This window comes from Rhinolophus sinicus, chromosome 3, assembly GCF_057876585.1.
Source record: "Rhinolophus sinicus isolate RSI-liver-muscle chromosome 3, RSI-T2T, whole genome shotgun sequence".
NCBI classification, from domain to species: Eukaryota; Metazoa; Chordata; class Mammalia; order Chiroptera; family Rhinolophidae; genus Rhinolophus; species Rhinolophus sinicus.
This window is the reverse complement of record NC_142503.1, coordinates 7,348,468-7,373,690: the sequence shown is the minus strand read 5'-3', so window position 1 is coordinate 7,373,690 and position 25,223 is coordinate 7,348,468. Positions and strand designations below refer to the sequence as shown.

At 41.7% G+C, this 25,223-nt stretch overlaps 1 protein-coding gene across 5 annotated transcripts in view; it reads left to right on the top strand.

Annotated features, from left to right (window-relative positions):
• The window catches only part of CTNND2 (catenin delta 2), an 831,455-nt gene that overhangs the window by 470,044 nt on the left and 336,188 nt on the right, over positions 1-25,223 (top strand). For all 5 annotated transcript variants that reach the window (XM_074329072.2, XM_088796434.1, XM_074329071.2 and 2 more), the window contains one exon: positions 18,749-18,943. In XM_074329072.2, coding sequence (XP_074185173.2) covers positions 18,749-18,943 — 195 coding nt within the window. The remainder of the gene's footprint in view (positions 1-18,748; positions 18,944-25,223) is intronic.

Genomic DNA, 25,223 nt, shown 5'->3' with positions numbered 1-25,223 from the left:
ACGGAGCACAGAGAGAGCCCCACAGCTCCTTATGTCACTGAACGTAGGAAGAGGCTGTAAAAGGAAAGAGGTTGTGAAAACCACTTTCACTCTAGTATCTGGACTGAAGGTTTCTGGGGTTTGATGTCGGCTGTGTGTGTTGGGGCACTGGAAGGCGTGGGCCAGTCAGAAGAGAACTGCAGTCCGTCAACACAATCTCTTGTGCCTTTGTTTCCCTCCCCATTTCCATCTGTTCCTCAAATTCTTTGACCATATTTCATTTTTGTTACCTGGTGACAAAAAAAAAAAAAAAAATCAACATGCCGTTGAAGAGTCTTAATTTTAGAGCTACAATGAACACTTGTAATGTTTGAATTACTTTGTTTAAAATGCATGCTTTTCAATATTCATTTGAAAAATTTTTTCATGCAAATTGCTGCTGGCAGATTTTGAGTTTAAGATTATAACTCTGCATAAATAGTTGGGTTGCATAAGATCATATGCCCCATTTGGATATTGGGAAACTATGGCCCAGGAAAAGCTTGGGAACAGACTACCGTTTGTGAGAGATCAGGGATATTGGAGCTTTTGGACTCCACACCTAAATCTGTGTGCTTGATACCATTCCAGGCATCGTAAAGTTGGGAGCCATCCGGTTTGCTAATTGAAAGCACAGTTAACATCAAGACTGAAAAATAGCTTTTGGATTTTTCAGGGTTGTGATTTTGGAGATTTGCCACTGAAAACTAGCATGTGTGAATACAGAATTAGTAGTAACTTTACCTTTTTAATGAATTAATTCATTCAATAATTATTTATTAAGCACCTCTGATTTACTGACACTGATTTAGACCCTGGGGATACAGTAGTAATCAATATCAACCAATATTCCTGGCCTCATTTCAAATGGAGAAGAGAGAAAATCATCACGATAAATATTTTTGGTAGAGAGGCCAGGGAAAGCTCTAATTAGAAGGTAACTTTTGAGTCCGTCATGAAGGAAGTGAGGGAGTAGGCCATATTCATATCTAGGGAAAGCGAGTTCTGCACAGACGCAACAGGAAGTTCAAAGGAGGGCGAATAGGCATGTGTCTGCCATGTTTGTAGAACAGCTGGGAGACCGGTAGGCAGGAGCAGAGAGGAGGGCAAGGAAAGGACATGAGGTCAGGAAGTGACCAGAAAGGGGGGCCTCGTAAGTCGTGATGAGGACTTGGGGATGCTGGCTGTGGTAAGTCCGGGAGCCGTAAGGACTGCAGCGGGGACGTGACACAATATGATTTAGTTTGTAGCAGGGTCTCCCTGGCTGCTGTGCGGAGAATACATTGTAAGGAAGCAAAGGCAAAACAAGAATACCAGTGGGGAGGTTCTTGAAGTCATCTGAGCAAGGGATGATACGGCACGGCCCAGGATGGTGGCACTTGAAATCACGGAAAGTAGTGTAATTCAGGAGGTACGTGTATATGTGGTAGAGCTGACTGGATTTTCTACAGACTCGGTGATGATGGTAAGAAAAAGAGGATGCCACCGACCCAACCACCAGAAGAATGGAGGCGCCATGGACTGAGATGGGGCAGGCTGCGGGGGGAGTCGGGTGGGTTTTGGTGCAGTGTTGGTAAATTTTAAGATCTTGGTTTTGGACATGTGTTATCTGTCAGAATCAAAATGCACATGTGAAGCAGAGAGCTGGGGCTGTAAGTCAGTTCAGGGGAAAAGCTCAGGCTGGAGATAAAAATTAGGGGGTCATCAGCAGCAGCTGGTGTTTAAGACCATGAGTCTAGAAGAAATTATTTGGGAAGTATGGAGAGAAGTGGTCCAAGGACCGAGCCCTGACGTGTCCCACAGATGCAGAGTTCTGGGAGTTGAGAAGGAAGCAGCAAAAGAAAGACATAAGCCAAAAGTATGGGTCAGTGTCATTTCTTAGAAGCCAGGAGAACAGCATGTCTCAAGGTAGGAGAGCAATAAACTGCAACCGTTCAAGGACACTGGTTTAGCACAGTGTACTCACCAGTACCTTGAAAGAGCAGTTTCACTGAAGGGTGTTGGTAAAATACTACTGGGGGAAGGGCAGCCAAGAGAGAATGGAAGGAAAAAACTAGAGGCTGAAACTGTTTTCAAGAAATGGCTTAGCTACCAACATTTCCAGAAATGTGTAAGTTCTGTCTGAGGATCTCTGGTCGTTAGCGGTGAGCTCTTGGTAAGGAACACATGTCCAGAGTTTCCCCCATGGCTAAACTTTAGAAACTCTGGCCACAGATCTCAGAGTTCCGGCCCTCTGGGCAAACACCACACTTCACATGAAACCCAGCACAGTGTAATTTCTCAGAGGTTAAGTTTCCAGAGTCCAAAGGTCCCCTGGAACTTTCTTCTTTTTCGTCACATCTCTCTATGTTGTCGAGTGCTATCTGAGTGGAGACTCAGCTCTGCCTTGTTGGAGGTCCCTAACATTAGCTGCCTTATGCATACTCACCTGCTTAAAATATTCCCTCATTCAGGGGATCACAATAATATCAGTCTACTCTTATAATTTCTGACATAAATCAGAAAATGTATATAAAATACTAGTGCACTGGCTGTCTCAGTGAAAATTAACTTGTATTATTTAATAATACCTACCACGCTGACTTGGATGTATAAGGAAGAAGTCATTTGTTTTAGTTTCAGACAGAAAGCAGGTCTTTTGAGTCCCAAAACACACCAGTTTCTGTGTTGGGCGTAGAGAGATGAGTCCTTGCCCTCAGGAGACCTACTTGGGAGTGGGTAGAAGATTAGGCGATTGGAAACCCAGTGCTAGGGTGAGACAGGTTGGTTACCATGGGAACATATTAGCGGGGCATCTCTTACAGTGGGGATCAAATGTGTGCTGCAGATGCTTCTTTAGTGGTGGCTCCAGAGCTAAGCAGTGTAGATGGAACTGAGAAATACTGTATAGACGAAACTAGTGAAAAATGGTCATTGGAACAAAAGAGTATAGAGAAGGTGGGTGGTGAAGGTGGGGTGGGTTGGCAGTGGTAGAGATGACCTGCAGCTCAGCCTTCTTGAGCCAGAAATGAGTGACAGGGTGGGGTGGAGATAAGGAGGGGACGAGAGGTGAAGGGCTTGTAATTTCATCCAGCCGGGAAGTGACCTGGTCATCTTTGCATGCCAGACACTTCATCCTCGGGCTGTGTGGAGGGTGGATTCTCCGTGAAAAAATAGGCATGCAAACACTTAGGAAGCCATCGGAAGAGTTCTTCCCTGCTCCCAGATTGAGCTGTTAGAACTTTCCCAGCTTATTTTGAAATGAGACAATTCAAAAATGATCACTTGTAAATGGCACAGGTAGTAGAAGGCTAAATAAATGACACAGGTAGGTTTTACATTTTTCTCCTGACACATAGTTTTATAGTTTGGAATGTAAAAGTTAAGTGTATTCGTTTTATGCATAATAAATAAAATGAGGTGAAAAAAAACATATAGCAATATAAAGCATTTGCTGTATGCCAATGCCTCGTGCCAGACACTCTGCAAACTGTACCCCATGTAGTTTCCAGCAACTTAATGAGTTAGGTGAGATTTTTACCCACATTCTACAGATTCGAAAACAGGGGCTTATCAATAAGTTCCTTGCCCAAAGTTACTTCGCTGCAAAAGACAGGGATGTGATTTGAACCTAGATCACTTTGAGTTCAGCTTCTCTACACCCTTAAATATACATGATATATGGGTAGGAGTAGCATATTTCGTGTTCTTGAAGAAAAACACCAAGAATGCAGAAATGCAATGTAAGTTTTCAACTTATTTAAATGACTAGTGATTTTGAAAAAAGCAAAAGTGTCTCAAATATTTGTCAGCATTGTGTTTAATATGACTTTACCATTACCAATTTTTTTTTCCACTTTTGCAAGGAAAATAACAAGACCCTTTCATTTTCTGGTTTAGAGCAAAATTAATCCTGTTAAAAATAGAAATCTGAGTTGTGCATATGTATTACAGTTCAGCCAAACATCACAAGCTTATTTTGAGGTAAAAATGAGATGGATTAAATGTAGATTCTTAAGCAACGATTGCAATAAAATTGACCTAATATGGGGAGGAATTTGGTCAAGACTTTTCCGCATGTACTCCTGCCAAATGGACATAAAACTCAGCATTTTGAGTGGATCACATACTATAAACCCTAACTTTCGAATATCTGGAGATTTCAGATCCGTCCCCTGACTTGCTAATGCTTCCAGGTGCACCTGTTATGAGAAAGTAATAGAAAAAAAAAAAAAAAAAAAAGCCTAATCCTAGATAAAAGCTTCTTGATCTCCGATGTCAGGTTCTCAAAGGAAACATGAAGGCCCTCAGATAATGAGCCAGTTTGTTTAACACATAGCACTTGAGATACGCTCACAATGCAATGAGATATCTGGCTGCCTCTGCTCCTTTAAACTACATTTCCTGAAGTTGATCTGTCTCTGCCTGGGGACAAACACTTGATCAGTTCTTATGAACCTTCTGCTCACCTTTAAGTAAAAAAAAAAAAAAAAAAAAAAAAAAAGAACAAAAAAGAAAAAAAAAAAAAAATAAATATATATATATATATATATATATATATATGTGTGTGTGTGTGTGTTTAGATTTACTAATTAAACTAGTTTAGATTTACACAAAAAAACTAGTTTAGATTTACTAATTAGAATGTGATCAGCCTGTAAAATCAATCAGCACTTGAATCTCCTTTCAAAGGTGCTTAAGGCTGACTCTCCCCTGGAATGTCCAGGGGTTTTGAAACCAGACCCCTCCCCACCACAGAAGCTGCATGACGTTCCCCACTGGCCAGGCCTCAACCGCTGCCCCCTCCTCAGATGTCCCTGCCCAGGCTGTCTTCTATATCAGAAAAGAATATAGGTCTCTGCACAGTGCATCCTGGCATCCTGCACCCCAACAAATTTGGGGAATGCAGGTCGGTTCCCACATTTGACCCTGTCCTGCTTCCACCATCAGAGTGACTATTTTGTCAGCTTTTTACCGCCTAGAATTCTGGGACCCCTTTTATGGCAGAGAGCCTGTATCCTAGTGGCCCCATGGAAGCCGCTGTTTCCAGGCTCTCCCTCCCGGGAGTGCGTGTACTGAAATCTCTTGAGCAACTTGCACTTGCTGACCCCTGTCTAACAATCTTCATCGCGTAGAGACACAGGACTCTCAGAAATAGCCATCAGATATTCCCTTGGAAAGTCACTTTAGGCAGTATCTCATCACACTTAGGTTGGTATCTCATTTCTGTCCAGTTGTGTCCAGGTCAGACAGTAGCAGGGAGAGGCTGTTTTCACATCCTGTCACTGCACGTTAGTGGCTGGATCTGGGACTAAATATTTGGGATGTGAGGTGGCCCCAAAGCGATTTCTGACATCTTTCTTTTTTGTTATTTCACAGAAATTATACCTTCCTTCCCCTTCCTACTATATGGCAGCCTTGCTAGTTAAAATGGGGTAAGCAGGTCTTTTTTGTTCTTTTGTAGGAAAGTGGCTTCTTTACGTAGAATTCAGTCAAAGCCTTTCCAGTGTTATTGATAAGTTCATGATTTTGATCATGCTTTAATGTAACGGGGAAAATGTAAATTTGAAAAATGAAAATGTGTCTTGGACAACAGTTCATGATGGCGTACTCTGTCCACTCACTGCCTCCCCTATACCTCAGACCCTCTGAAAACTAAAGTACAGAATTTCAACAGAGAATGAAATTACGAAAAAGACAAGGACATGGAGGCCAGAGGCCACTCGGTGGGTGTCACCCACAAGCAAGTCTTTTTAGGAATTTCCTAGAAAGCAAAGTAGATAGGAGTGACAGACAATTAAAATGCAGACGTTTTTCCCAAGAATTTGCTCTGTCGGCCCTGCAGAGGTGGACTGGCCATCTTCAGTGAATTCTTAGACAGGCTCAAGGGTCGGAGTAGAGGTGGCGGCCTGGGGAGAGAGGTGAGGCTAAAGATGAAGGGATCTATTGGAACTCAGTTGGCTGCCTCATCCCACTCACAGCCCCTGTCTCCTGCCAACATGGTGCCAAGGAACCATTGCCTCCCTGCAAGGTAAGGAACAGATGTGTGCCCCTGAAGAAACTGAAAAAACTGAGAAGCTTCGACTTTGGTTACGGCTGCCCGTGACCCCAATAAAGTTTATTTCATACAGACATGTGGGGTGATGGCCTGGTAAGGGGTTTGGGGCTGCACCCCCACCTTCTCATTCTAAAGGAAACTACCAGCCTGAATGCCCCATTGTCCTGTCACAAATTCAGGGACACCCCGTGGGAAACACTTCTATGTAGATTATAGCAGAAGAAGGTGCTGGTTTTTTCTTTCTCAAATTTGATTAATTAGCAAGGATTCCTGAGGTATTGGGGAGAATTAGTAGCATAAAAAGTAGAAAACTGACTGTCTCTCAGAAAAAACTGTGATAATTTACAGAATAAAAGAGATTAAAAGAACGAAGCAAAAACTTTAGGTTTTGTACTGAGAAGGATTAAAGAAGATCTTGTGTTTATTAAGAACTGGATGATATATGAAAGGATCAAAGAACAAGGAAATCTTTCTAAGCCGTAAAAATATATTAAATTAAAACTGTGATAGAATGTCTGGAAAACAGTCACAGAAATCACTTGGAAGATAGACCATAAAGGGAAAGCGACAAAAACCATGAGGATAATACAGTAAGAGCCTTGAAGGACAACTCCAGGACATCTAACATATTACTAGAGTCCCAGGAAGAGAATGGAGAGAAGCAAATTATCAATGAATTACTACAGAAAAAATTCTTTGGAGCTGAGGGACCTATGCCTCCATAGGAAATACCCTATGCTTGGAATAGAAAACAATTCATATGCTATGTCATGAAATGTTAAAGCACCAACATAATATTATAATATTATGCCACCTGACTTCCAGTAGTGATGCTGGATGATAAAGTACAATCCGGTGGTCCTCTTAACATTCTGGGCGAAAATAATTTTCAACCTAAAATCTGCACATAGCCAAATTATCCATCCTCTGTGAAGGGAGCATCACATATCTTCTGACTTGCAAGTATTTATAAAATCTGTCTCCTGTGCACCCTTTCCTAGAAAGCTGCAGCACTTCAGGGTGTAGTCTAGCTACATAAGGGAAACATGGTACCCAGAAAACAATGGCTACGTCTAGAATGAAGTCCCAAGGCAATGAAGAGAGGTCCCAACGGGGAAAAAAAGTCAGTGGGGCAGCAGGCTAGCCAGCAAGGAAAGGTGGCCTCAGCGCATGAAGGTGGACAGTCGTGAATGTTGCCATAAGTCCCGAAGAATCTGGGTAATTTTAGTATCTAAGGACAGAACAATTCAAAGAATGAGTCAGTAATGGATTTCATTGTAGATGAAGAGCAAAGAATTGTGGTTGCATTCCACTGAGTTCTGCAAATATAGAAGGCAGTGGTTTAGAGCGTGGCTTTAAAGGCTTTACAGATGTAGGTGCATGTCCTGGTTCCATTACTTACTAGCTCTGTGACGTTAGACATTTGGGTTCAACTCAGCAAATATTCGCTAAACACCCATTTTGTGCCAGGCACACTTCTGGGTGCTGGACATGCACCTGTGAACAATAGAGGCCTACGCCCCTGTTCTCTCGGAGGTAATGATCTGCTTAGATGGTGAGAAGAGCCATGGGGAGAGAGACTAAAGGAAGCAGGGATGTCAGAGGCACCGGGTGGCCAAGAAGCTCCCGATGATAAGGTGTCAACTGAACAAGCACCTGAAGCAAGGAGAGAGCAAGCCTGTGGTTCTCTGGGGAAGAATGCCCCAGGCAGAGGGAACAGCCAGTGCAAGGGTCCTGAGGTGAAAACGTTCTTGGCCTGTTGAGGGAACAAAATAGGGCACCTCTGAGATTGTTTGTATATCTTATAGTGGGGTAATGACAGCAACAATTATGCAGGGTCATTACAAAGATCATCTGAGATGGAGATCATGCCCACCAATTATTTATCATTGTGCACACTCATTGAAAGAGCCCAATAAATTGTAAGTATGGTTACTATGGAGAATCTTGATACCAGCCAAGGTCTACTGGGAATTCAGACAAAGTCGTGACTCCAGGGGTCTCGTTTGACTGGAAGGAGGGTGGGAGTGACATCAGTTCAGAAGTAGCGTGGAACACCAGGTGGTTAGGACATGAGCTATGAGACAGGACCAAGGGCAGGGCGGGACACGTCCTGAGGAGGCTCAGGAAAGGGTCCCTGACAGAGGCACGTTTGAGCTTGGGTTTAACGAAGTGCAGCTGTGACAGGTGCAAGCAGGAGAAGACAGGTATAGGTCAGGAGGGACGGGTTCCACATTAGTTACGAACAAGTGTCCAGCGGTGCCGTGAGCCCTGGTGGGTTTAAGGCAGAGCTGGGCACCCACGTCATACATGAGGTGAAGGCTACAGTGTTCTGAGGGCTGCTCTCTAGAGCCGACCCCATTCAGGAGGCACTGGGGAGATAGTGACGGTCTTCCTGAGTAGAGATTCTATCCACTTGTTTTTTTGTGTGTGTTTTTTTTAAATAAGTGGCATTGAGATTTTTCTTTGAAACAATAAATTCTCTAGAAGGTCTTATAAGCTTCTTTTCACTTGGGGTTAAAGATCCCAGGAGAATGAGAATGAATATTTGAGACATTAGAGATTGGAGGAAAGATGAGAGGAGGTGAAAGTATGAAGAGAAACAGATTACCATGGGGCCGGTTCTGGGGCCCCCACAAATGAACCAGCTCACAGGCTTTCCCTTCGTTGAGAAATGGGCCAAGTACTGTGCACTGAACTCTGAGAATCTGTCATCTTTCTGTAGTGCTGCAGGTTGGACAGACGACGGGTAGAAATAGGAAGTGATGGGAAACTGCCTTTACATATAATATTGAATCAGAGAAGGAACTGACAGATGGGAAGAAGGATACAGAGACACACGCAGCCCTGCATCTGTTGGCTGCCCGGACTGTGGCTTCCTGGCTGGGTCCCCAGCACCTCGCAATGGGGAAGGCTGGCCAGTGTCTGACCTCGTGCCGTGGGTTTTGCCCACTCTCCAGCCTCTGCGCTTCTGAACTTAAAGTCAGCGGGGTGTTGAGGGTGAAATATCCCTGGGTCTCCTGTCAGGGCTTAAACACTTAGGTCACGTGTTAATTCGGGCACACAGGCCTCTGCCAGCCACTCACTTCAAGTGTCAGCATCAGGTCAGTGATGACAGTTACCCGGTATCTCTGTCTTAATAAGTAAGAGGCTTTGAAACATTTTTAACATTTTTATCAGAGTAGTAGTAGGGATTATGTAGAGAACAACTATTTTAGTAAATGTACAAATAACCTTAAATAATAACTTGAAATCTCTCAAAGTGGAGTTAATTTGCAACTAAGCCTCCATCAGAATCCTTCCCACCACTGTTTAACCAAGGTGCATTTTGTAATTTTTAATACAAAAGTGTTTGTCATATATTAACTCCATGTTACACAGAATGTATATATTTTATATACGACATAATTTTTACTTATATATTCTAAGTATATGACAAAGATTACTATATACACCCCCATATATCTGTATGTGTATATATGCATACCCATAACCAAACACATAGACATGTACACATAACTTTGCATTTGCTGTGGAATAACTAAAGTGAAAACTCTAAAATACCTGGACTAATCCCAAGTGGCTCTATTGGTATTTATTGTGTTGTGTCTTCCCAAAGCACCGACACTGATACAAAGAAGACAGTACCTTGAATTTTTCCTGCATTAAAAGAGGCAGGCATTTGACTAAGTGGGCACATGGGCTCCCCAAGGGCAGCTGAGGCTCGTGCATGTTTCAGAACCCCTCACCACGCCTTTGCTAGCAGATATTCAACAAGTATTTTTAGTGACTATTGTAAAGTAACGAGTGAGTGAAAGAGTTGTTTTCCATTGATAACCGGAAGTCATCTGTAGTACACAGAGAAGGATGCACACAGAGAGACCAGGTTCTCCCCGAAGTGAGTGAAACATTAATAAGTGACCAATGGCCACCAAAGACTTGACTCTGTGGGTACTGCAAATCTGTGAGATAAAATGCCTGCTGTCTCACCTCCGAGTTTCCCAGCTCTTTGGAAAGTGACTTCCTGTGTTTTTTACTTCTCAGTGACAGTGCTAACAGAGGCCTACATAGCAGTCCTGGAATGTCATAGGCTCACTATGGAGCCAGCAGCTCTCCCCATGTAGCTCTAGAGGTTCTAAGAAGTAAGAGATCATAGCAACAGATGACGCCTATTTTATGGTGTCTGAGTACTGAGGACCTGCCCCGGAACCCATGGAGAGAGACGTGGCAGCAAAGGCAACCCCAAGAAAACCATTGTTGATTTGACTGAGTGGACTTGAGCAGCCCCTCAAATTCTGGCTTGCTACGTAAATATCTTCAAACAGATTTCATAGTGTTGATTTTTCCTACTTGGCTTCCTGGCCCCACAAGTGCTATGTCATTACACAGGGGGAACACACCCTAAACCTCGAATGATACGTGCATTTCCGATGTTTCTGGCTTCAGTCTTCGCTCTCCTTGAATGGACTGGCACCCTGTTAAATAAGTCAGAATTCCCCTTACAAGATAAGCTTCTTTTTAATAATTGATGCAGAAAATGGAAGTCAGTATGCATTTCCCTCTAGAATGAAACACTACACGCACTGGCACACACACGCACCCAGGTATTCGTTCAGGTCTTCGCTGGTTAGAAGCAGATAACGCCACAGTCCCCTCCACGGCTGAGTCAACTGGTTGTTCTTAGCATGGCCACCAATAGCCCCTTCACCTTGATAGCCTTGTAGCAAATACGTAGTGTTTGTTTTGCATTGGAAGAGTCAACACAAATCGATGTTGGTACTAAAAAGACATCACTAACTTCCCTGCCGTACCATACCCACTGTTGGCTTAGTAGTAACTTCTTTGGATAAAGACAACAGATGAAAACTGGGATGAAAGAATCATAACTCTATCGGTCTCATCAGTGGTGCAGTGTATTAGAGAATTCATGTTTTAATAAATATCACTGGTATTCCAATAATAATAATTTAAATATAATTCAGTCACTGATTGGATCCTAAAATACACACATATAAATAGTAAAGCTTTTAAGTGGTTAGAAAAATTTCAAGGAAAAATTTTAGCCTTCCCAGAACTGTTTGTTACACACATAATTCCTCTCTTCTCAAAACTCTTTTTTTATGCGCCAAATATGATGTTGAGTCAAATAATAAAAATTTAATACAGTGTTGATATAAAGACTTTCTAAAATGTAAATATAGAGAACGGCTAATCCATGAAGTGGTATATTTGCTGTTTGCCCCCCCATAAATTATGTTGAGGGTTGATGTTGTCTTTTTCTTCTGAAATCATCACCAAGGCCACTCCGTGAGTGTCAGCGAAACATAAAGCTGTAGAAAAATTATGAAGAGAGAATGTGTTTTAAGCTTGCATTTTAGAAGCTAAATCTATAATTTTTGAAAGGACAGCAAATTTGTGCAGCCTCTCTATTACATATCTAATCCAATCTGAGTAAAAAGGCCTGTGTGTACGGTGCCGAGATGCAAAACCTCTTAGTTCACAGATGTTTCAAAATACTTGAACTGATTTATGGAGGAAAATGCCTACTTAAGCCTAGTTTTTTCTGATAAAACCCATCTCCCTGTCCAGACATGGAGAATTTCATCTGTGCCCTTTGATGGGCAAAACCACATACACAAAAATGAAAACTTAGCTTCAGGCCCACATTCCAGAAAGCAAAATGGAAACTGTGGTCCCTTGAAGCCGACGCCTGTCTGTCTGTCCTGCTTTGTATCTCAATATAACAAAAAAAGATGGGTCAGGAAGACCTTGTTTGGGATTCTTTCCATGGACATATCCATAATGATCCATAGCAATTACGTCTGGAACCCAGACTCCAGATGTACGGTCCCGGGATTGCACTGATGGTGTGTTGAGAAGCAGCTGTCGAAAATTAAATGACACTCACTGAATGTCATCTGCCTTGTTGATAACAGAGAATATCTGTTGATAAAGGAGAGAGAATATGAGAGTGGCAGTTAAAAAACTCTGCTAAGTGACTGATTAATAAAGCGCCAAATCGTAGATCGCTCTGCATCAGCAGTTCATTAGACCAATAAGAAGATATCGGTGAGCCAAACTCCTGGTCCGTTCCATTCAGGACGCTGCTGCCAAAGAAGAGAGGAGATAGGGTTAGGAGCACATTTAAATAGGAGGCGCCTCCCAGGTCAAAAATGACATTCGCAGATAAAACTTTTTTACAAGTTACTGTCAAAAGACTTTAGTAACAAGCCTGAAGTCAAATTCTGCTGCCCTTCTGTACAAAGATATTACAATTCAGAATCCACCCCCTGCCAATAGCTTATTCTGCCCAGTCTCAGCTGAGAGGGATTTGGGGTGCCTGGGTCAAGTCTTTCTTAGTGTGCTTTCACCAGCTTCCGTCCGCACTGTCTCTCACTTGAATGATTGTGGGTACACTGAAGTTATTTTTAGAACAAGTCCTAAGAGTTCACAGGATACAGGGTTGTCTGTGCAATGACCCACCCACACCTGATACAGAAAATCAGGCATTGCACAAAAACTTGTTAAAAACGCAGACCTCAAAGAAGTACAAATTGGTTGTTACACAGTAGACATGGGGATGTAGGGTATAGCGTAAGGAATATAGTCAGTAATATTGTAATAACTATGTATGGTGTTAGATGGGTACTAGATTTATTTGGGTGACAGATGGCAGGGTGTAGGGGACAGGGTGAAAAAAATAAAGGGATGAAGAAGCATAAACTCGTAGTTATAAAGTAGTCATGGGGATGTAAAGTAAAGCATAAGGAATATAGTCAATGATATGGTAATTATATAATACAGAAACAAAAGACTGTGAATGGGTCCTAATGAAAAACAGAATGAATTTGTTTCAGTCTATTCAGTAATGTGGTGTATCCTGGTAGTAAATATTATTTGAAGAAAGCAAGAAATGATAAATTGAGGGTGGTAATACATTAGGTATTTCTTTCTTTCAAGTATGTCTGTCTCCCCTCTCTCTAGGGGGACAGGGAGGCTCTCAGTCTGATCTAGTTAGAATTGTGAGTTTTGGGAGTGTCCATTAAGTGCAGATTGCCACTCCCTACTAGGATGCACCAGACAGAACCAAATCTTTGGAGGGCTGTATTCAGGAATCAGCATTTCAAAGAACCCCCAGATGATTCTTTGGAGAATAAACAGAGATCTGAGAATTAATCATATTCTAAGGAATGAAAAGTCAAATAATACATACACATATCTGAGCTGAATCTTCAGTCGTGCAATTCTTATGAGTCTATGTGTGATCTTCCACTGAATATTTCAGATCCTTTTGATAAAAAATGTAGTTACTGTGATTGTCAAATTTTGAGTTTCACAGAAAATAACTGTTTGGTTCTTGCAATCAATTATATTATGAATTCACAAAGAGTTCATATACTAACTGACATTTCTTTTAAAACACAATATGGATGAAATAGGTACTACTTTATGTTCCTGCAGTGCCTTTATCTCTGTTCCTGCCGGATTGTGATGACTGGCTTGTTTCCAAGGCCAGGGACCCGGCCTGTCATAAGCACCACAGTGTCCTCAACTTGTAGAACTTGCCCAGACACTCCATAAATATGTGTTGAATGAATGAATATATTGATCAATATGGATTAACTAGTACATACAAATGATACATGTAAGATCTGACATGTGGGCATTTATTTACAGAACAGTCTACAAACGATAAATGGTTCATGCTGCTGGTCGGATGAAAAATGATAAATGTTGCTTATCACCTGTTGGATTCTCTGACCCAGTGAAAATGTGTGGGGACGAGACACGCAAGGCAGGGAGGGATGCTGTAGCCCTCTCAGCTTCATCGTCATTGTCCATGTCACAACTCCCTGCAGTCTGGCTTCCTACCGGATTAGCAAATGTTTGCTATCTTCATTTTGCAGGTTTAATTTATGCCATAGCCCTTTCTAAAAAGGGTTCTACCTTTTCTTCGTCATTGTAATGTTTCTGTCCCTTTTGGACTTGATTCATTCCTGCGTGCTTTCCAATTATCCATTACCAAGCAATGCTATTTTCTTTTTAAGAAAAGAAAACTGTAAGATTTACATTTTGTAATATTTTACAAAATTATCAAAAATTTTGCCATTTACAATATTTCAAAATTAAATCTCTAAGTTGTTTTTGATATTTTGGTAGTTTATGTTAACAGGCATTTGTTTTGTTCCAACCATAAGACGTATTTTCATGAGATGACATAACTCCTTGATCCTAAGATTGATTGACATGCGAATACCTGCCTTAAGTTGTTTCAGCAGTGGGAGAGCACTTTCGTACGTGATCACTCTCCCCTCCCACAATTTCCTGCTGTACGGATGCACGTGTTGTTGTCTGTATTTCTGCACGAGGAAACAAGGGCTCAGAGAGCTTCAGTGACTTGCCTGATTCACCCACCTGGTGAGACACATATCTGAGGCCCAAATCCTGTGTTCTTATTGCAGATTGTGTAGGCAAAATTGACTCAAGAAACAGCAGTAGAATTCCTACTTTATATGCTATTTCTTTTGCCTTCAAGCTGTTGAGCATTGTACACCTACACTCGTCAAGCCACTGTTCGTGTGCAGAATTTGATGGTGAGACATGCCCTCTAGCTCCTACATAGGAGTTGCTCATGTAAATGGTGGTGCAGAAGTAAGAAGCAGGGGACGTCCCAGGTCTAGTGCCCCCCCACTCTCCAGGGGTCCAGTGTGCCCACGCCTCTGAGCCCCTGGAGCCCATAGCTCCCTCTCTGCCACAGCACTGAACCCTTTCCTCTCTCCTCCCACCACCAGTGCCACAGCTGAGTGTCCAGGAGTGGCTTGGGTTCTGAGCCATCTGAGCATCCATCCGAATTAGCCCTAGCAGTAGTGAGCAGGTGACTGGGGTCTTATGACAAATGGTAGCTCTCGCACAGCAACTGTCTCGGGCCCTCTAGTACATCAGTTTGCAGGTTCTCCCCGTCCTCTAGGGCTCCTGGGCCTGCAGGAGGCGTGGCCGGCACAGAGGACCCATGGGGCTATTACAGTAACCTGTGGCCCTCCTGAGTCACAACCTCTCTTAGACTGTAAGCCAAGCATTCATGTTTCAGACGTGAGTCTTCAAACCCATTGATTTCAGAATCACCTTACAGGTGAAAATTGCCAGATCCTGAGCTCAGTAGACGAAACTTTGTTTTGTGAAGAGAAGAGGTAGGAAAAGTAAAACCATGTGACAACATTGCCATGTTGGTGTCGGATGATGTAAGCACTGTTTTGGAAAATGGTCATAAAACGCCATACAGACACAGATATTACATAACCTCTGTCTGCAATGGTGGGGAAACCTTTGCTGCAGTCAGGCTGGGCTGGGGGGTCTGCTTTCCTTCTTCTCGTTGGCCCGTCCATGTTTCCATTGCACTTTGCCACTGCAGTTCTGCACCCTTAGCTTGGTGAAGGAGAGACTCCATCAACATAACTGTCCTGGACATCTGTGGCATTTTGGACCAAGTCAGTTTCTCCAGCATTTTGTTCTTTGAATCAGCATATGTGTACACCACCTTATGAAATTTTGGAGCGTATTCCCAGAAGAGGTTGTGTGAGAATTGTTTCTTCAAATGGCCCAAAATAAAATGGATCTTGTTAGTATGGTTCTGACAGGTTCTTTCTTGAGCACAAGTGGTAAAAGGCATGAATTCCAGAACTTGTACTCTTAACCTCGGATTCCTTGCCTCTCTTCTTTTTCATTCCATGTTTCCCCGAAAATAAGACCTACCCCGAACATAAGCCCCAGTTGAGATCGTCAGCCAGACGGACGCATTTAGTACATTATGACGATGTTCCAAAGAAGATGATGTGACTGTATTTGAATAAATGTAGATTGTTGTATATGAAAAAATAAGACATACCCTGAAAATACGTCCTAATGCATCTTTTTGAGCAAAAATTAATATAAAACCCAGTCTTATTTTTGGGGAAATACGGTTTAAGACTCGGTCTTATTTTCGGGGAAACATGGTAGTTCAGTTTCTTTTGCCAATTAACTGTGCCCACCTGTGAGCAATTGAAACTTGATCTAATGGGTAAAAAGCAGTATAAACAATGCTCCTTTTAAAAAGCCTTATCTTATTCAGCGCCTTGCATAGGGCTCAACTGTGCAAACGTGTTTTGCACAAATGTGTCCACAAGAAAACATGGTGAGCTTGATAAACACAGGTTTATCAAGAACATGATAATAAAAAAGTGTAGTGTACTATTCAAATCTTTACTAATTGTATTTTTTCTTAATACCAGCACCTAGAAAGTCTGATATCCACAGAGATAGACCTTAAGTAAGATTCTTGCCCCTTGCCTAGGACCATCGGTCATTAACATCTGATTCATGGCATTCTAATAAAGATGCCTTAATGCCCAGTAAGTGTTTAAAATAAGAGGCTTTTCACACACGCCTTCAGATCATGTCACCACTAAAAGAGCCGTAGGTTCTTTCATTACTCATCATTAGATGTTTTTAGAGGCTTAGAATCAAGGATTGGTGATACAGTTACCATTCTAAATCTACCAGCAATGGGTAACTTTTATTTCACTATACCACATTTAGATACACACTTACACACAGATGTGTTTCATCTTGTAAGTGGGCGACATAAACTTATGGTATTACAGTACTGTAAATGCATTTTCTCTCATGATTTTGTTAATCACATTTTCTTTTCTCTAGCTTACTTTATTGTAAGAATACCATATATCATACATGTAGCATATAAAATGTGTTAATTGACTGTTTATGCTATTGGTAAGGCTTCCGATCAACAGTAAGTGATTGGTAGTTAAGTTTTGGGGGAGACAAACGTTACACAAGAATTTTCAGCTCTGTGGGGGTCAGCGCCCCTAACCCCCACATTGTTCAGCATCGATTGTAATGACGGTTTTCTTTTACATTTGTCAGTCCTTAGCAATATCATCAAAGCCTCCAGAAGTAGGAAGAATTGATGGCAGGAACTCAAGGAATATCATATTTAAAATATGTTCCTGGAAATTCTGAGCATGAAATAATATTCAGTGTGATGTTGGCATGTGATAAATCAGATGCAATGAACCCAATTATGCAAAACAGTTATTTTGGACCTATCATGCATCTCAGTGCTATCTAAATCAGGGTTGATTTAATGACGAGCAAAAGAAAAGGTAAAGAACTTGCCTGGCCTGTTCATTCCTCAAAACATCCCATGATTTTTTTCTTAACAAATTCAGAGATTTCTCAGCACTGTTCCAGTCATTCAAAAATCCCCTGTTTTCTGTTCATTTACATTGAAAGCAGCCTGTGTAAAATAGTAAGACATATATCTGTTGGCAATCTCAACGCTTTTGAATGACATTGTCTCAAATATACTAGACAAGAATATTAAAATCCTTTAGTGGTTAGATGATCCTGAAGAAAGAACCTAATCATTGTGCTTTGAGGATCTGGGCTTTAAACGTGGCCACCAGGGACGGCCTTGGATGAGCAGCACAGGAAAAGCTGTCCACAGACCCACCAAAGTCGAGGGCTCCCAGCACCCTGTTGCTTCAGGCTGGGATGGAGAAGCCCAAACAGGGGCTGTTCAAAGGCAGCTGACAGTCAAATCCCAGCATGGCACGTGGGTATCAGTGTTGGCGACTTAGCTGAAGGGTCTTTCCTAAAATCAGCTCAGCCCCGTTTGTTCTGTCGTGTTCTGTACTCACCATTGTTAGGTAACCTTCCCTCCTTGGTCCTCCCTGCCCTTTGTTGGCCTTGGCCTTACCTGTCCTCTGCCTCAGTGGAGGTGATTCCTCTGGCACTTCTGACTCCAACGAAATATTAGCTCTCAACCAACAGGTTCCTTTCCTTGTGTCAGCTCAACCTCTTACACTCATAAAATATTATTTCCCCATGTGCTGAGGTTTCCTGGTCCACAGCATTGCTTCAAAGCCACACCTCTTTCTATAAAGTGCAACGAAATGACACATAATTTACAAGGACCACAAGGCAAGTGATGTGTAGCCTCAATTTACCAATTACATCAATTATTCACCAGCATTTGTGCCTTCTTCACAGGAAGGTAGACTAAATGCTGATGCTTCGATTTGGAGGGTAAAAGTAAGGGAAAATATAACTCGAAAACCCTTTTCTGTAGAACCTGCTTCCCTCGGAGACTTAGGCTGTTTTAAGTCTGAACGTGTTGGTTCATTCATTGTCCAGGGAAAAACTGCTGATGGGAACAAACTCCGGTTCACTTTTCAGGAATGACATCAGGATGGCTCATCGTTGTGGTTTGTTCATTTGCTCGTCACTTTCATCATTTCTGTTGTAAAACTGAAGGTGCAAGAACTGCGGGATAATAGCAGGTGTTTAGGTTTGACTGTGTGCGTGGTCCCTTTTGTGAGGAAGCCAGGGACATTCATTAGGCTGAGAGAAACGGTGTTTGGCTGGCCCTGTTCTGCGTGGATTGATCTCAGAATCATTATCATCCTCAGGGAGCTCAGCTTTGGGAGCAAATCAAGGCAGCTGGGTGATGCTGATAAGCTGATTAACTTGACGTATTGCTGCCAGTTCATGTTATTTATTGTATTTTCTGCAGCTTTCAACATTTCTGTCAAAAATGTATATATATATATATATATATCGAGTACATCATTGGTAAAACAAGTTCTGTGTGAGTGTTGGTCGGGCCTTATGTCTCCTGTTCCTCTATTCCAGCCGGGTCCCGGGCCTCGTACAGCAGCCAGCACGGCCACCTGGGCCCGGAGCTGCGGGCCCTGCAGTCCCCCGAGCACCACATAGACCCCATCTATGAAGACCGCGTCTATCAGAAGCCCCCCATGAGGAGTCTCAGCCAGAGTCAGGGGGACCCTCTGCCGCCAGCACACACCGGCACCTACCGCACGAGCACAGGTGTGTATTCAGGACCCCGCTCGGTGGCCTGTCCGAGGTGGGTGGCTATGGTGGGGAACTTCCCTATGCTCCATTGTAAAAGGAGAGTGTGTGTTTGTGTGTGTGTGTGTGTGTGTCCGTGTCCTCTCTCCCCACAAGCATTAAGACCCGCTTCTATCATTAATGTCTGTGATGATGACAGAAACCAAATCTGACTCCAGGTTAGCTCCCTGAGTATATTGTAAATGAAAGAAGTACCATGGGGGTTGTAAATTTACTTTGTCAATCCGGCAAATTGAAGGAGGCACTACTATTTTGGACAATGTTAGTAATGTATTTTATGAATATAAGTACTCTGAGAAAGCACAGTCATTATATAGGACATAAAAGGCATATGCCCAATTCTGATAAGTGTTTTTTAATGCTATATAACTTATTTGGCAAGCTTGGAGAAGAAACATACTTACTAAAAATGTGGCATATTTTGTGTATTATTTCATACCCACTGTTAGGTTGAATCATATAAAATTATTATTTAAAGGATATTGGCCATTGTATATGATTCAATCAACTATGTAGCTCTCCTGGATTAAATAAAAAATTTGGATTGAACATCACCATAGGCCGCATGAAAAAGACAAGTGTTTTGCCAGAACATGTAGCCATTTGCAAAATAACTGGTCAAATGTCATGATTAAATGTGCTGGAGAACACTTACCTTAACTACAAAATCAATATAATTAAGAAAATGTTGAGAATTGCACTTATAAAGTGTCACATTGCTAAGTAAACTTAGAAAATATTATGTAGCTGATTTGCAGACAGTGGTGCTCGCTCGTTCCTTTCTGATTGGTCTAGGACTTGGCACACAGGGCTTTGCACCTTCAGACTGTTGTAACTTCTAGTTACCAGGAAGTAGCGCGTAGCAATTTTGTTAAATGGCATTATGATACTAAATTACACGTTTGGAAGTCCAGGCCAGCTAAGTTGCTTTTATAGTTGATTATTGATATTTGCATTTCAATATTCACTGCATCATAGGGAAAGAGGCCCAAAATACTCTTTATTTTATTTTTGACATCGTAAATGCCATCCAATGCTAATAATATATATTTGGTATTTGGCTTAGATGGAAAAGAATACCCATTTATTCTTCTGTCAGAATTTCTCACATTTAGTACCTTACTTAGATCCCCCGCCTGTCTGTGGTTGGGCTATTTTAACATTTAGTTTGTTGCATATTATTAACCAAGGTAATTTTATTTCCACGCATCCCTTGTAAAAGACAAAGATAACAACCTCAGCAACGTTCAATATCTAATTTGACTAAAACCTGACAACAAAAGGGATTCTGTTGATTCTGTTCCACATTCATATGCTCTTAGAATTATCTTGTTAATAAACTTCTGGCAGGTTAATGAAAAATGAGCTACAATAAAAAAAAACTTCCTTCACCTATGTCAGATTGAGACAGAAGGCATTCACACTTTTCAAAAAAAAAACAAAACTGGAGAGTTTTCTCTAAGCCAGGGGTTGGCTCACGGTGGCTCATGGGCCAAATCTAGCTAGCCACCTGTTTCAGTAGCACTAGTGAGCTAAGAATGATTATTACATTTTTAAATGATTTATGATCAAAAGATAGATACTATTTTGTGATATGTAAAAATTATAGGAACCCAAATTTCAGTGTCTGTAAATAAAGTTACTGGAATACAGCCGCACCCACTCATCTGTGGCTACTTTCCCATTACAGTGGCCGAGTTGAGTAGTTGTGACAGATACCAGATGGTCGGCACAGCTGAGAATATCCACTTTCTCACCCTTTAGAGAAAGTTGGTGGACCCCTGCTCTAAGCCATCAGTGGAGAACCATGCTGAATGGGTGAAGCGGTGTTTTTCTGTGTTGCCTCCTAGGAGGGAAGGCAGCAGTGTCCTCCAAAGAGACACTTAAAAGTGCCCTTTTGAAAGGGGAAACCTGTTTGCCTGGGCTTTTCCCAGTAATAAAAATCTCTGCCGTGGCAGAGATCTGCTAAGGGTGTGACACCCAGATGTCCTAGACCCCATCGCAGCCTGCACCTTGGAACTTGAGGCACTTTTGAGGAAATTTGCTGATTTATGCAACACTATGGAAATTTCCAGAAGTGCATGGATGGCCTCTTTGGGTGACAGGTGGGAAGAAGCCACCTCTTTCCAGCTCCTAAGCATAAAGCCACAGGCTCTCTTCCCTGCACCACCTACCCAGGTTACTCCCTATTTCTACACTTAATTCATTTCATTTGAAATCCTTACACTTTCCCAGCCAACCCTGCAACTCCAGGAACTTTCTCAGTCAGAACCCACGTATCTGAGAAAATACCTTTAATGTGGATTTGTCTTTTACTTATAAATTATATACATATTATACATTAGTAAAATATATCCAGTAACAAGTCAAGATTAAAAGTTGATATAAAGAAACATTGTAAGATGGCTTTCCCATATCCAAGGAGACATTTTCACCCCTGCTGTATTGCACACCCCACACTGGAGACCACTGGCAAAGACCTTGAACAGGCTTCCAGGGCCAGAGCAAATACCCTACTTCCTTAGCAAAAGAGGACATGTTCTAATGAGGCCCGTTAGACTGGAAGTATTCAGGGGCCACGGCTTTGGGCTCAGACTGGTGGCTGAGTGGCTTGAGTGACCAGGCTTATCTGTGCCCTGTTAGGTAACAGTTCACTGTCTGGAGTTCCTTCAGTTTCATGCCTAAAGCATTTCCAGGTAAGACTTCAGAGAGAGGGAGGCAGGCAGGGGAATTGAAGGCCAGTCATCCCTCTTCAAGGAGGCAGCACTTGGGAATGAAAACAAGTGGACTTGCCTAAACAATTAGGGAATTACTACATGGTGCCATCGTATCAAGCAAGCGAGACCGGATGACAAAAAGTGTGTAGCACATTGCAACTTGGAGGCACTGTTCTAAATGCTTCGAGTATGCTATGAATCCCGGAACCACCCTGTGATGTAGGTACTGTTATGATGCTCACTTTACAGGTCAGAATCCTGAGGCACAGAGATCTTGAGTAATTTGCCTAAGGTCACACAGGTTGTATGGAGCCAAACTTTATGCCTTCACACTCAGGCAGTCTCGCCCTGGAACCTGGGCTCTTAACAGTCATCTCGGTTGTATGACTGTACTTTTGTAAAAATGTAAAAACAAAATAAATACACATTTGTTTTTATCTGTAGCACTCCATAGTTTCCTGTATCCTGTTAACCAACTAATATCTGTTGAAGACACTCTGAGTGCCAGATGCACTGGCAGATCCAGAGAAGCTTAAATCTGTTCTTGTCCACGAGCATGTTCAGTTTCGTATCACAGAAAGTCATAAACATGCAAAGGAACTGGTAGTGAAAGGCAATATCTTAGAGCTAAATGAATATTTCTGACAAAATTGAAGACAACCTAACTCTGACACTTTGGGCTCAGGCCCCCCAGCCACTACAAGACAAGAAATGCAGAGCTCTTCCCAACCCAGGCCCAACAAAAGGGAGTGGGCTCTGAAGACGGCCCTCTCCCTTCCCTGGGCCCAGAGGTGCTCTTACCGTGTTTGCCCGAAAATAAGACCTAGCCAGACCATCAGCTCTAATGCATCTTTTGGAGCAAAAATTAATATGAGACCCAGTCTTATTTTAATAATATAATATAATATAATATAATATAATATAATATAATATAATATAATATAATATAATATAATATAATATAATATAATATAATATACCGGGTATAATATAATATAATACCAAGTCTTATATTAATTTTTGCTCCAAAAGACGCATTAGAGCTGATGGCCCGGCTAGGTCTTATTTTCTGGGAAACATGGTAATAGGGAGTCAGAGAGAAAGTCGAGTGTCTGCCCACATGCAGGCTGGAGACAGTAGCCAGCCCGCATCATAGCCCTGGAGATCTGGCAGCCTCAGAGAAGGTAAAATTCACCTGATTCAGGTAAAAACCAGAGTCAGCACTGGTCCCTGGTCAACAGGGCTTCCCAGAGAGCATCCTCTACCAGACGTGACAGCCACCCCTTTCTTGTGGGGCCAGTAAGCTGGGAGAGAGGGAGACAGAACACACTGGATTCCCTTAATACCGTCTCCCCAGGAAGAGAGACAGAATTGTGTGAACAGCCTCAGAAAAAGCAGGCCGGTGAATCGGAGGGTGACGTGAGTGTCCCCACTTGCTTTTATAGGATGATCAGCCTAACCTCTGAGGCTGTATCTTGCACAGTGAAAATGTAAAGAGGCACTTTTAACTAGGGTGTCTGTTTGAATAAAACGTACCTTTCATCTGGGTTTAGACTTGTCAAAACCAGAGATTATGCAATGAAATGAATACAGCCAGACGAGGAATGCGTGAGCCTCGTGAATTTGCTTATGGTAAAGTCTATTAGGCAGAAACTGAATAACACAGATTTTTATTTCAAACTCAAAACACATCAATGACTATCAACTTAAGAGTCATTTGATTAACATGAACACTTGACTCTGACAACCCCCCAAACACATCTTTTTAAACTAGTGAAAATGGCCAACATCTGCTACGATGATAGACACGTGAATTTCCTTTTGGATAAATGTGATTCTAAGTGAGTGGAGAAAACAAGCTTTCTGTGATGAAAGTGTCAGCTTGTAATAAAGAGTGAATTATCGTAGATACGTTGCAAGGAGAAAACATGCTAAATATCTTTATGAGGTTGACAAGTACTGCAACATAAAAAGAAAATCTGGTGAAAATATTGCACATGTGAAGAAAGTATTTAAAAAAACCCTTAATCCTCCGCAGTGATAGCCAGTGCTTGGTAATGTCACAGGAGGATTCCAAAGGAGCTTCATAGGCATGACATTTTATTATTATTCTTCAATAATATGTAAATAATATTTTCAATTAAAATCATTATTTGATCCCACCAAAATGTGGAATATTAGCATTCTATTACTTATGAAATGCTGTTACTTCAAAGTGTAAATATCATTGCTTCCCATTAGAGAAAGTCAAATTAGATTCTCCATAAATTCTTAGTTAAAATTTTTACCCCTTTTATCAAAAAAGTCAGGGACATATTATTACCCAATTGGAAATTTTTCATGAACCCAGTGATAAATATCATCTTCAAACCAAGAGTTTCCACATGGCTACCGACATCAGCTCACCTCAAATGGTGTAAATAACAAGCCTAATTACAAACAAAGAAGGACAGTGTTTGCAAGTAGAACAGTTCCGTGGTCAAATTCAGAAACATGAACGTCACCTCCAATCGTAATGACCTGATTACTACTAAAAATTCTGCATTAAATGCCTCTCTCCACAAAGATAATATATAATGATAAAAGATTATGTTAGATTTACCCTTGAATGATTTTCCATTGAGTTTAGCATGGATCAGCCTTGCAGAAGGCAGAAAATTGGAAGACCTTTACAATTCAGTTCTAAATAATAGTACTGTTGGAAATACAGGAGTTGGGTGCTAAATGTTCCTCATTCCTAAAGTTAATAGAGTTGGACTCTCTCAAAGAATGTGGAGGCCATGCCCTTGGACCCGTTGTCACCTAAGCCATCTTTGTTTTCTGAGCTTGCAAAGGGAATTCATGTTATTTACTCAGCTTATGGCATGCTTCATTTATACTTTTGTAACATATGTAAATGTTTTCTTATTTCATATTTCTGTATATACAAATACACCTAAAAGCAAAGCTAAATAATACAAAACAACTTTTTTCTTCTTTTTGTTGAACCCTACTGTATATCCTCCCTAAGTTTCTTCATGTGCCAGAGTCTTGTATTTTATTCTGTTCTCCTTTTTTTCCGTAGTCAATAAATGATGCATGTAATGATCTAGCACCATCAAAGTACCTATAGAATATTTTATTAAAAAGGATCCCCATTCCCCTCTTCCAAATATAACGCATAGCACATGTGTTTTTTCCCCCTTTACACGCGCTTTATTTGTGTAGCTCTACAGAAAACAGATAATTTCATGAACGGCATAGACGTAGGGTGAAGTATCAAGTCCACTGCTGAAGAGGCTACTTCTAAAATGTCCCCAAAGAGACCCGCATTATGATTCATTGAGTTCTGAGAGCTTATAGAGGAGAGAAGTTGCTGTTTGCAGAGCCGACGAACAGAGGAGTGTTTACAGAGCTGATGAAGCACCTTCCACTTCAAATGTTTGCCACAAGCAGGTTCAACTGAGTAGAGTAATCCTACAAGGCAGGTGATTTGGCCAACTGAGCTCTAAAACTCAACTAAGAGAAAATGTATGACAGGA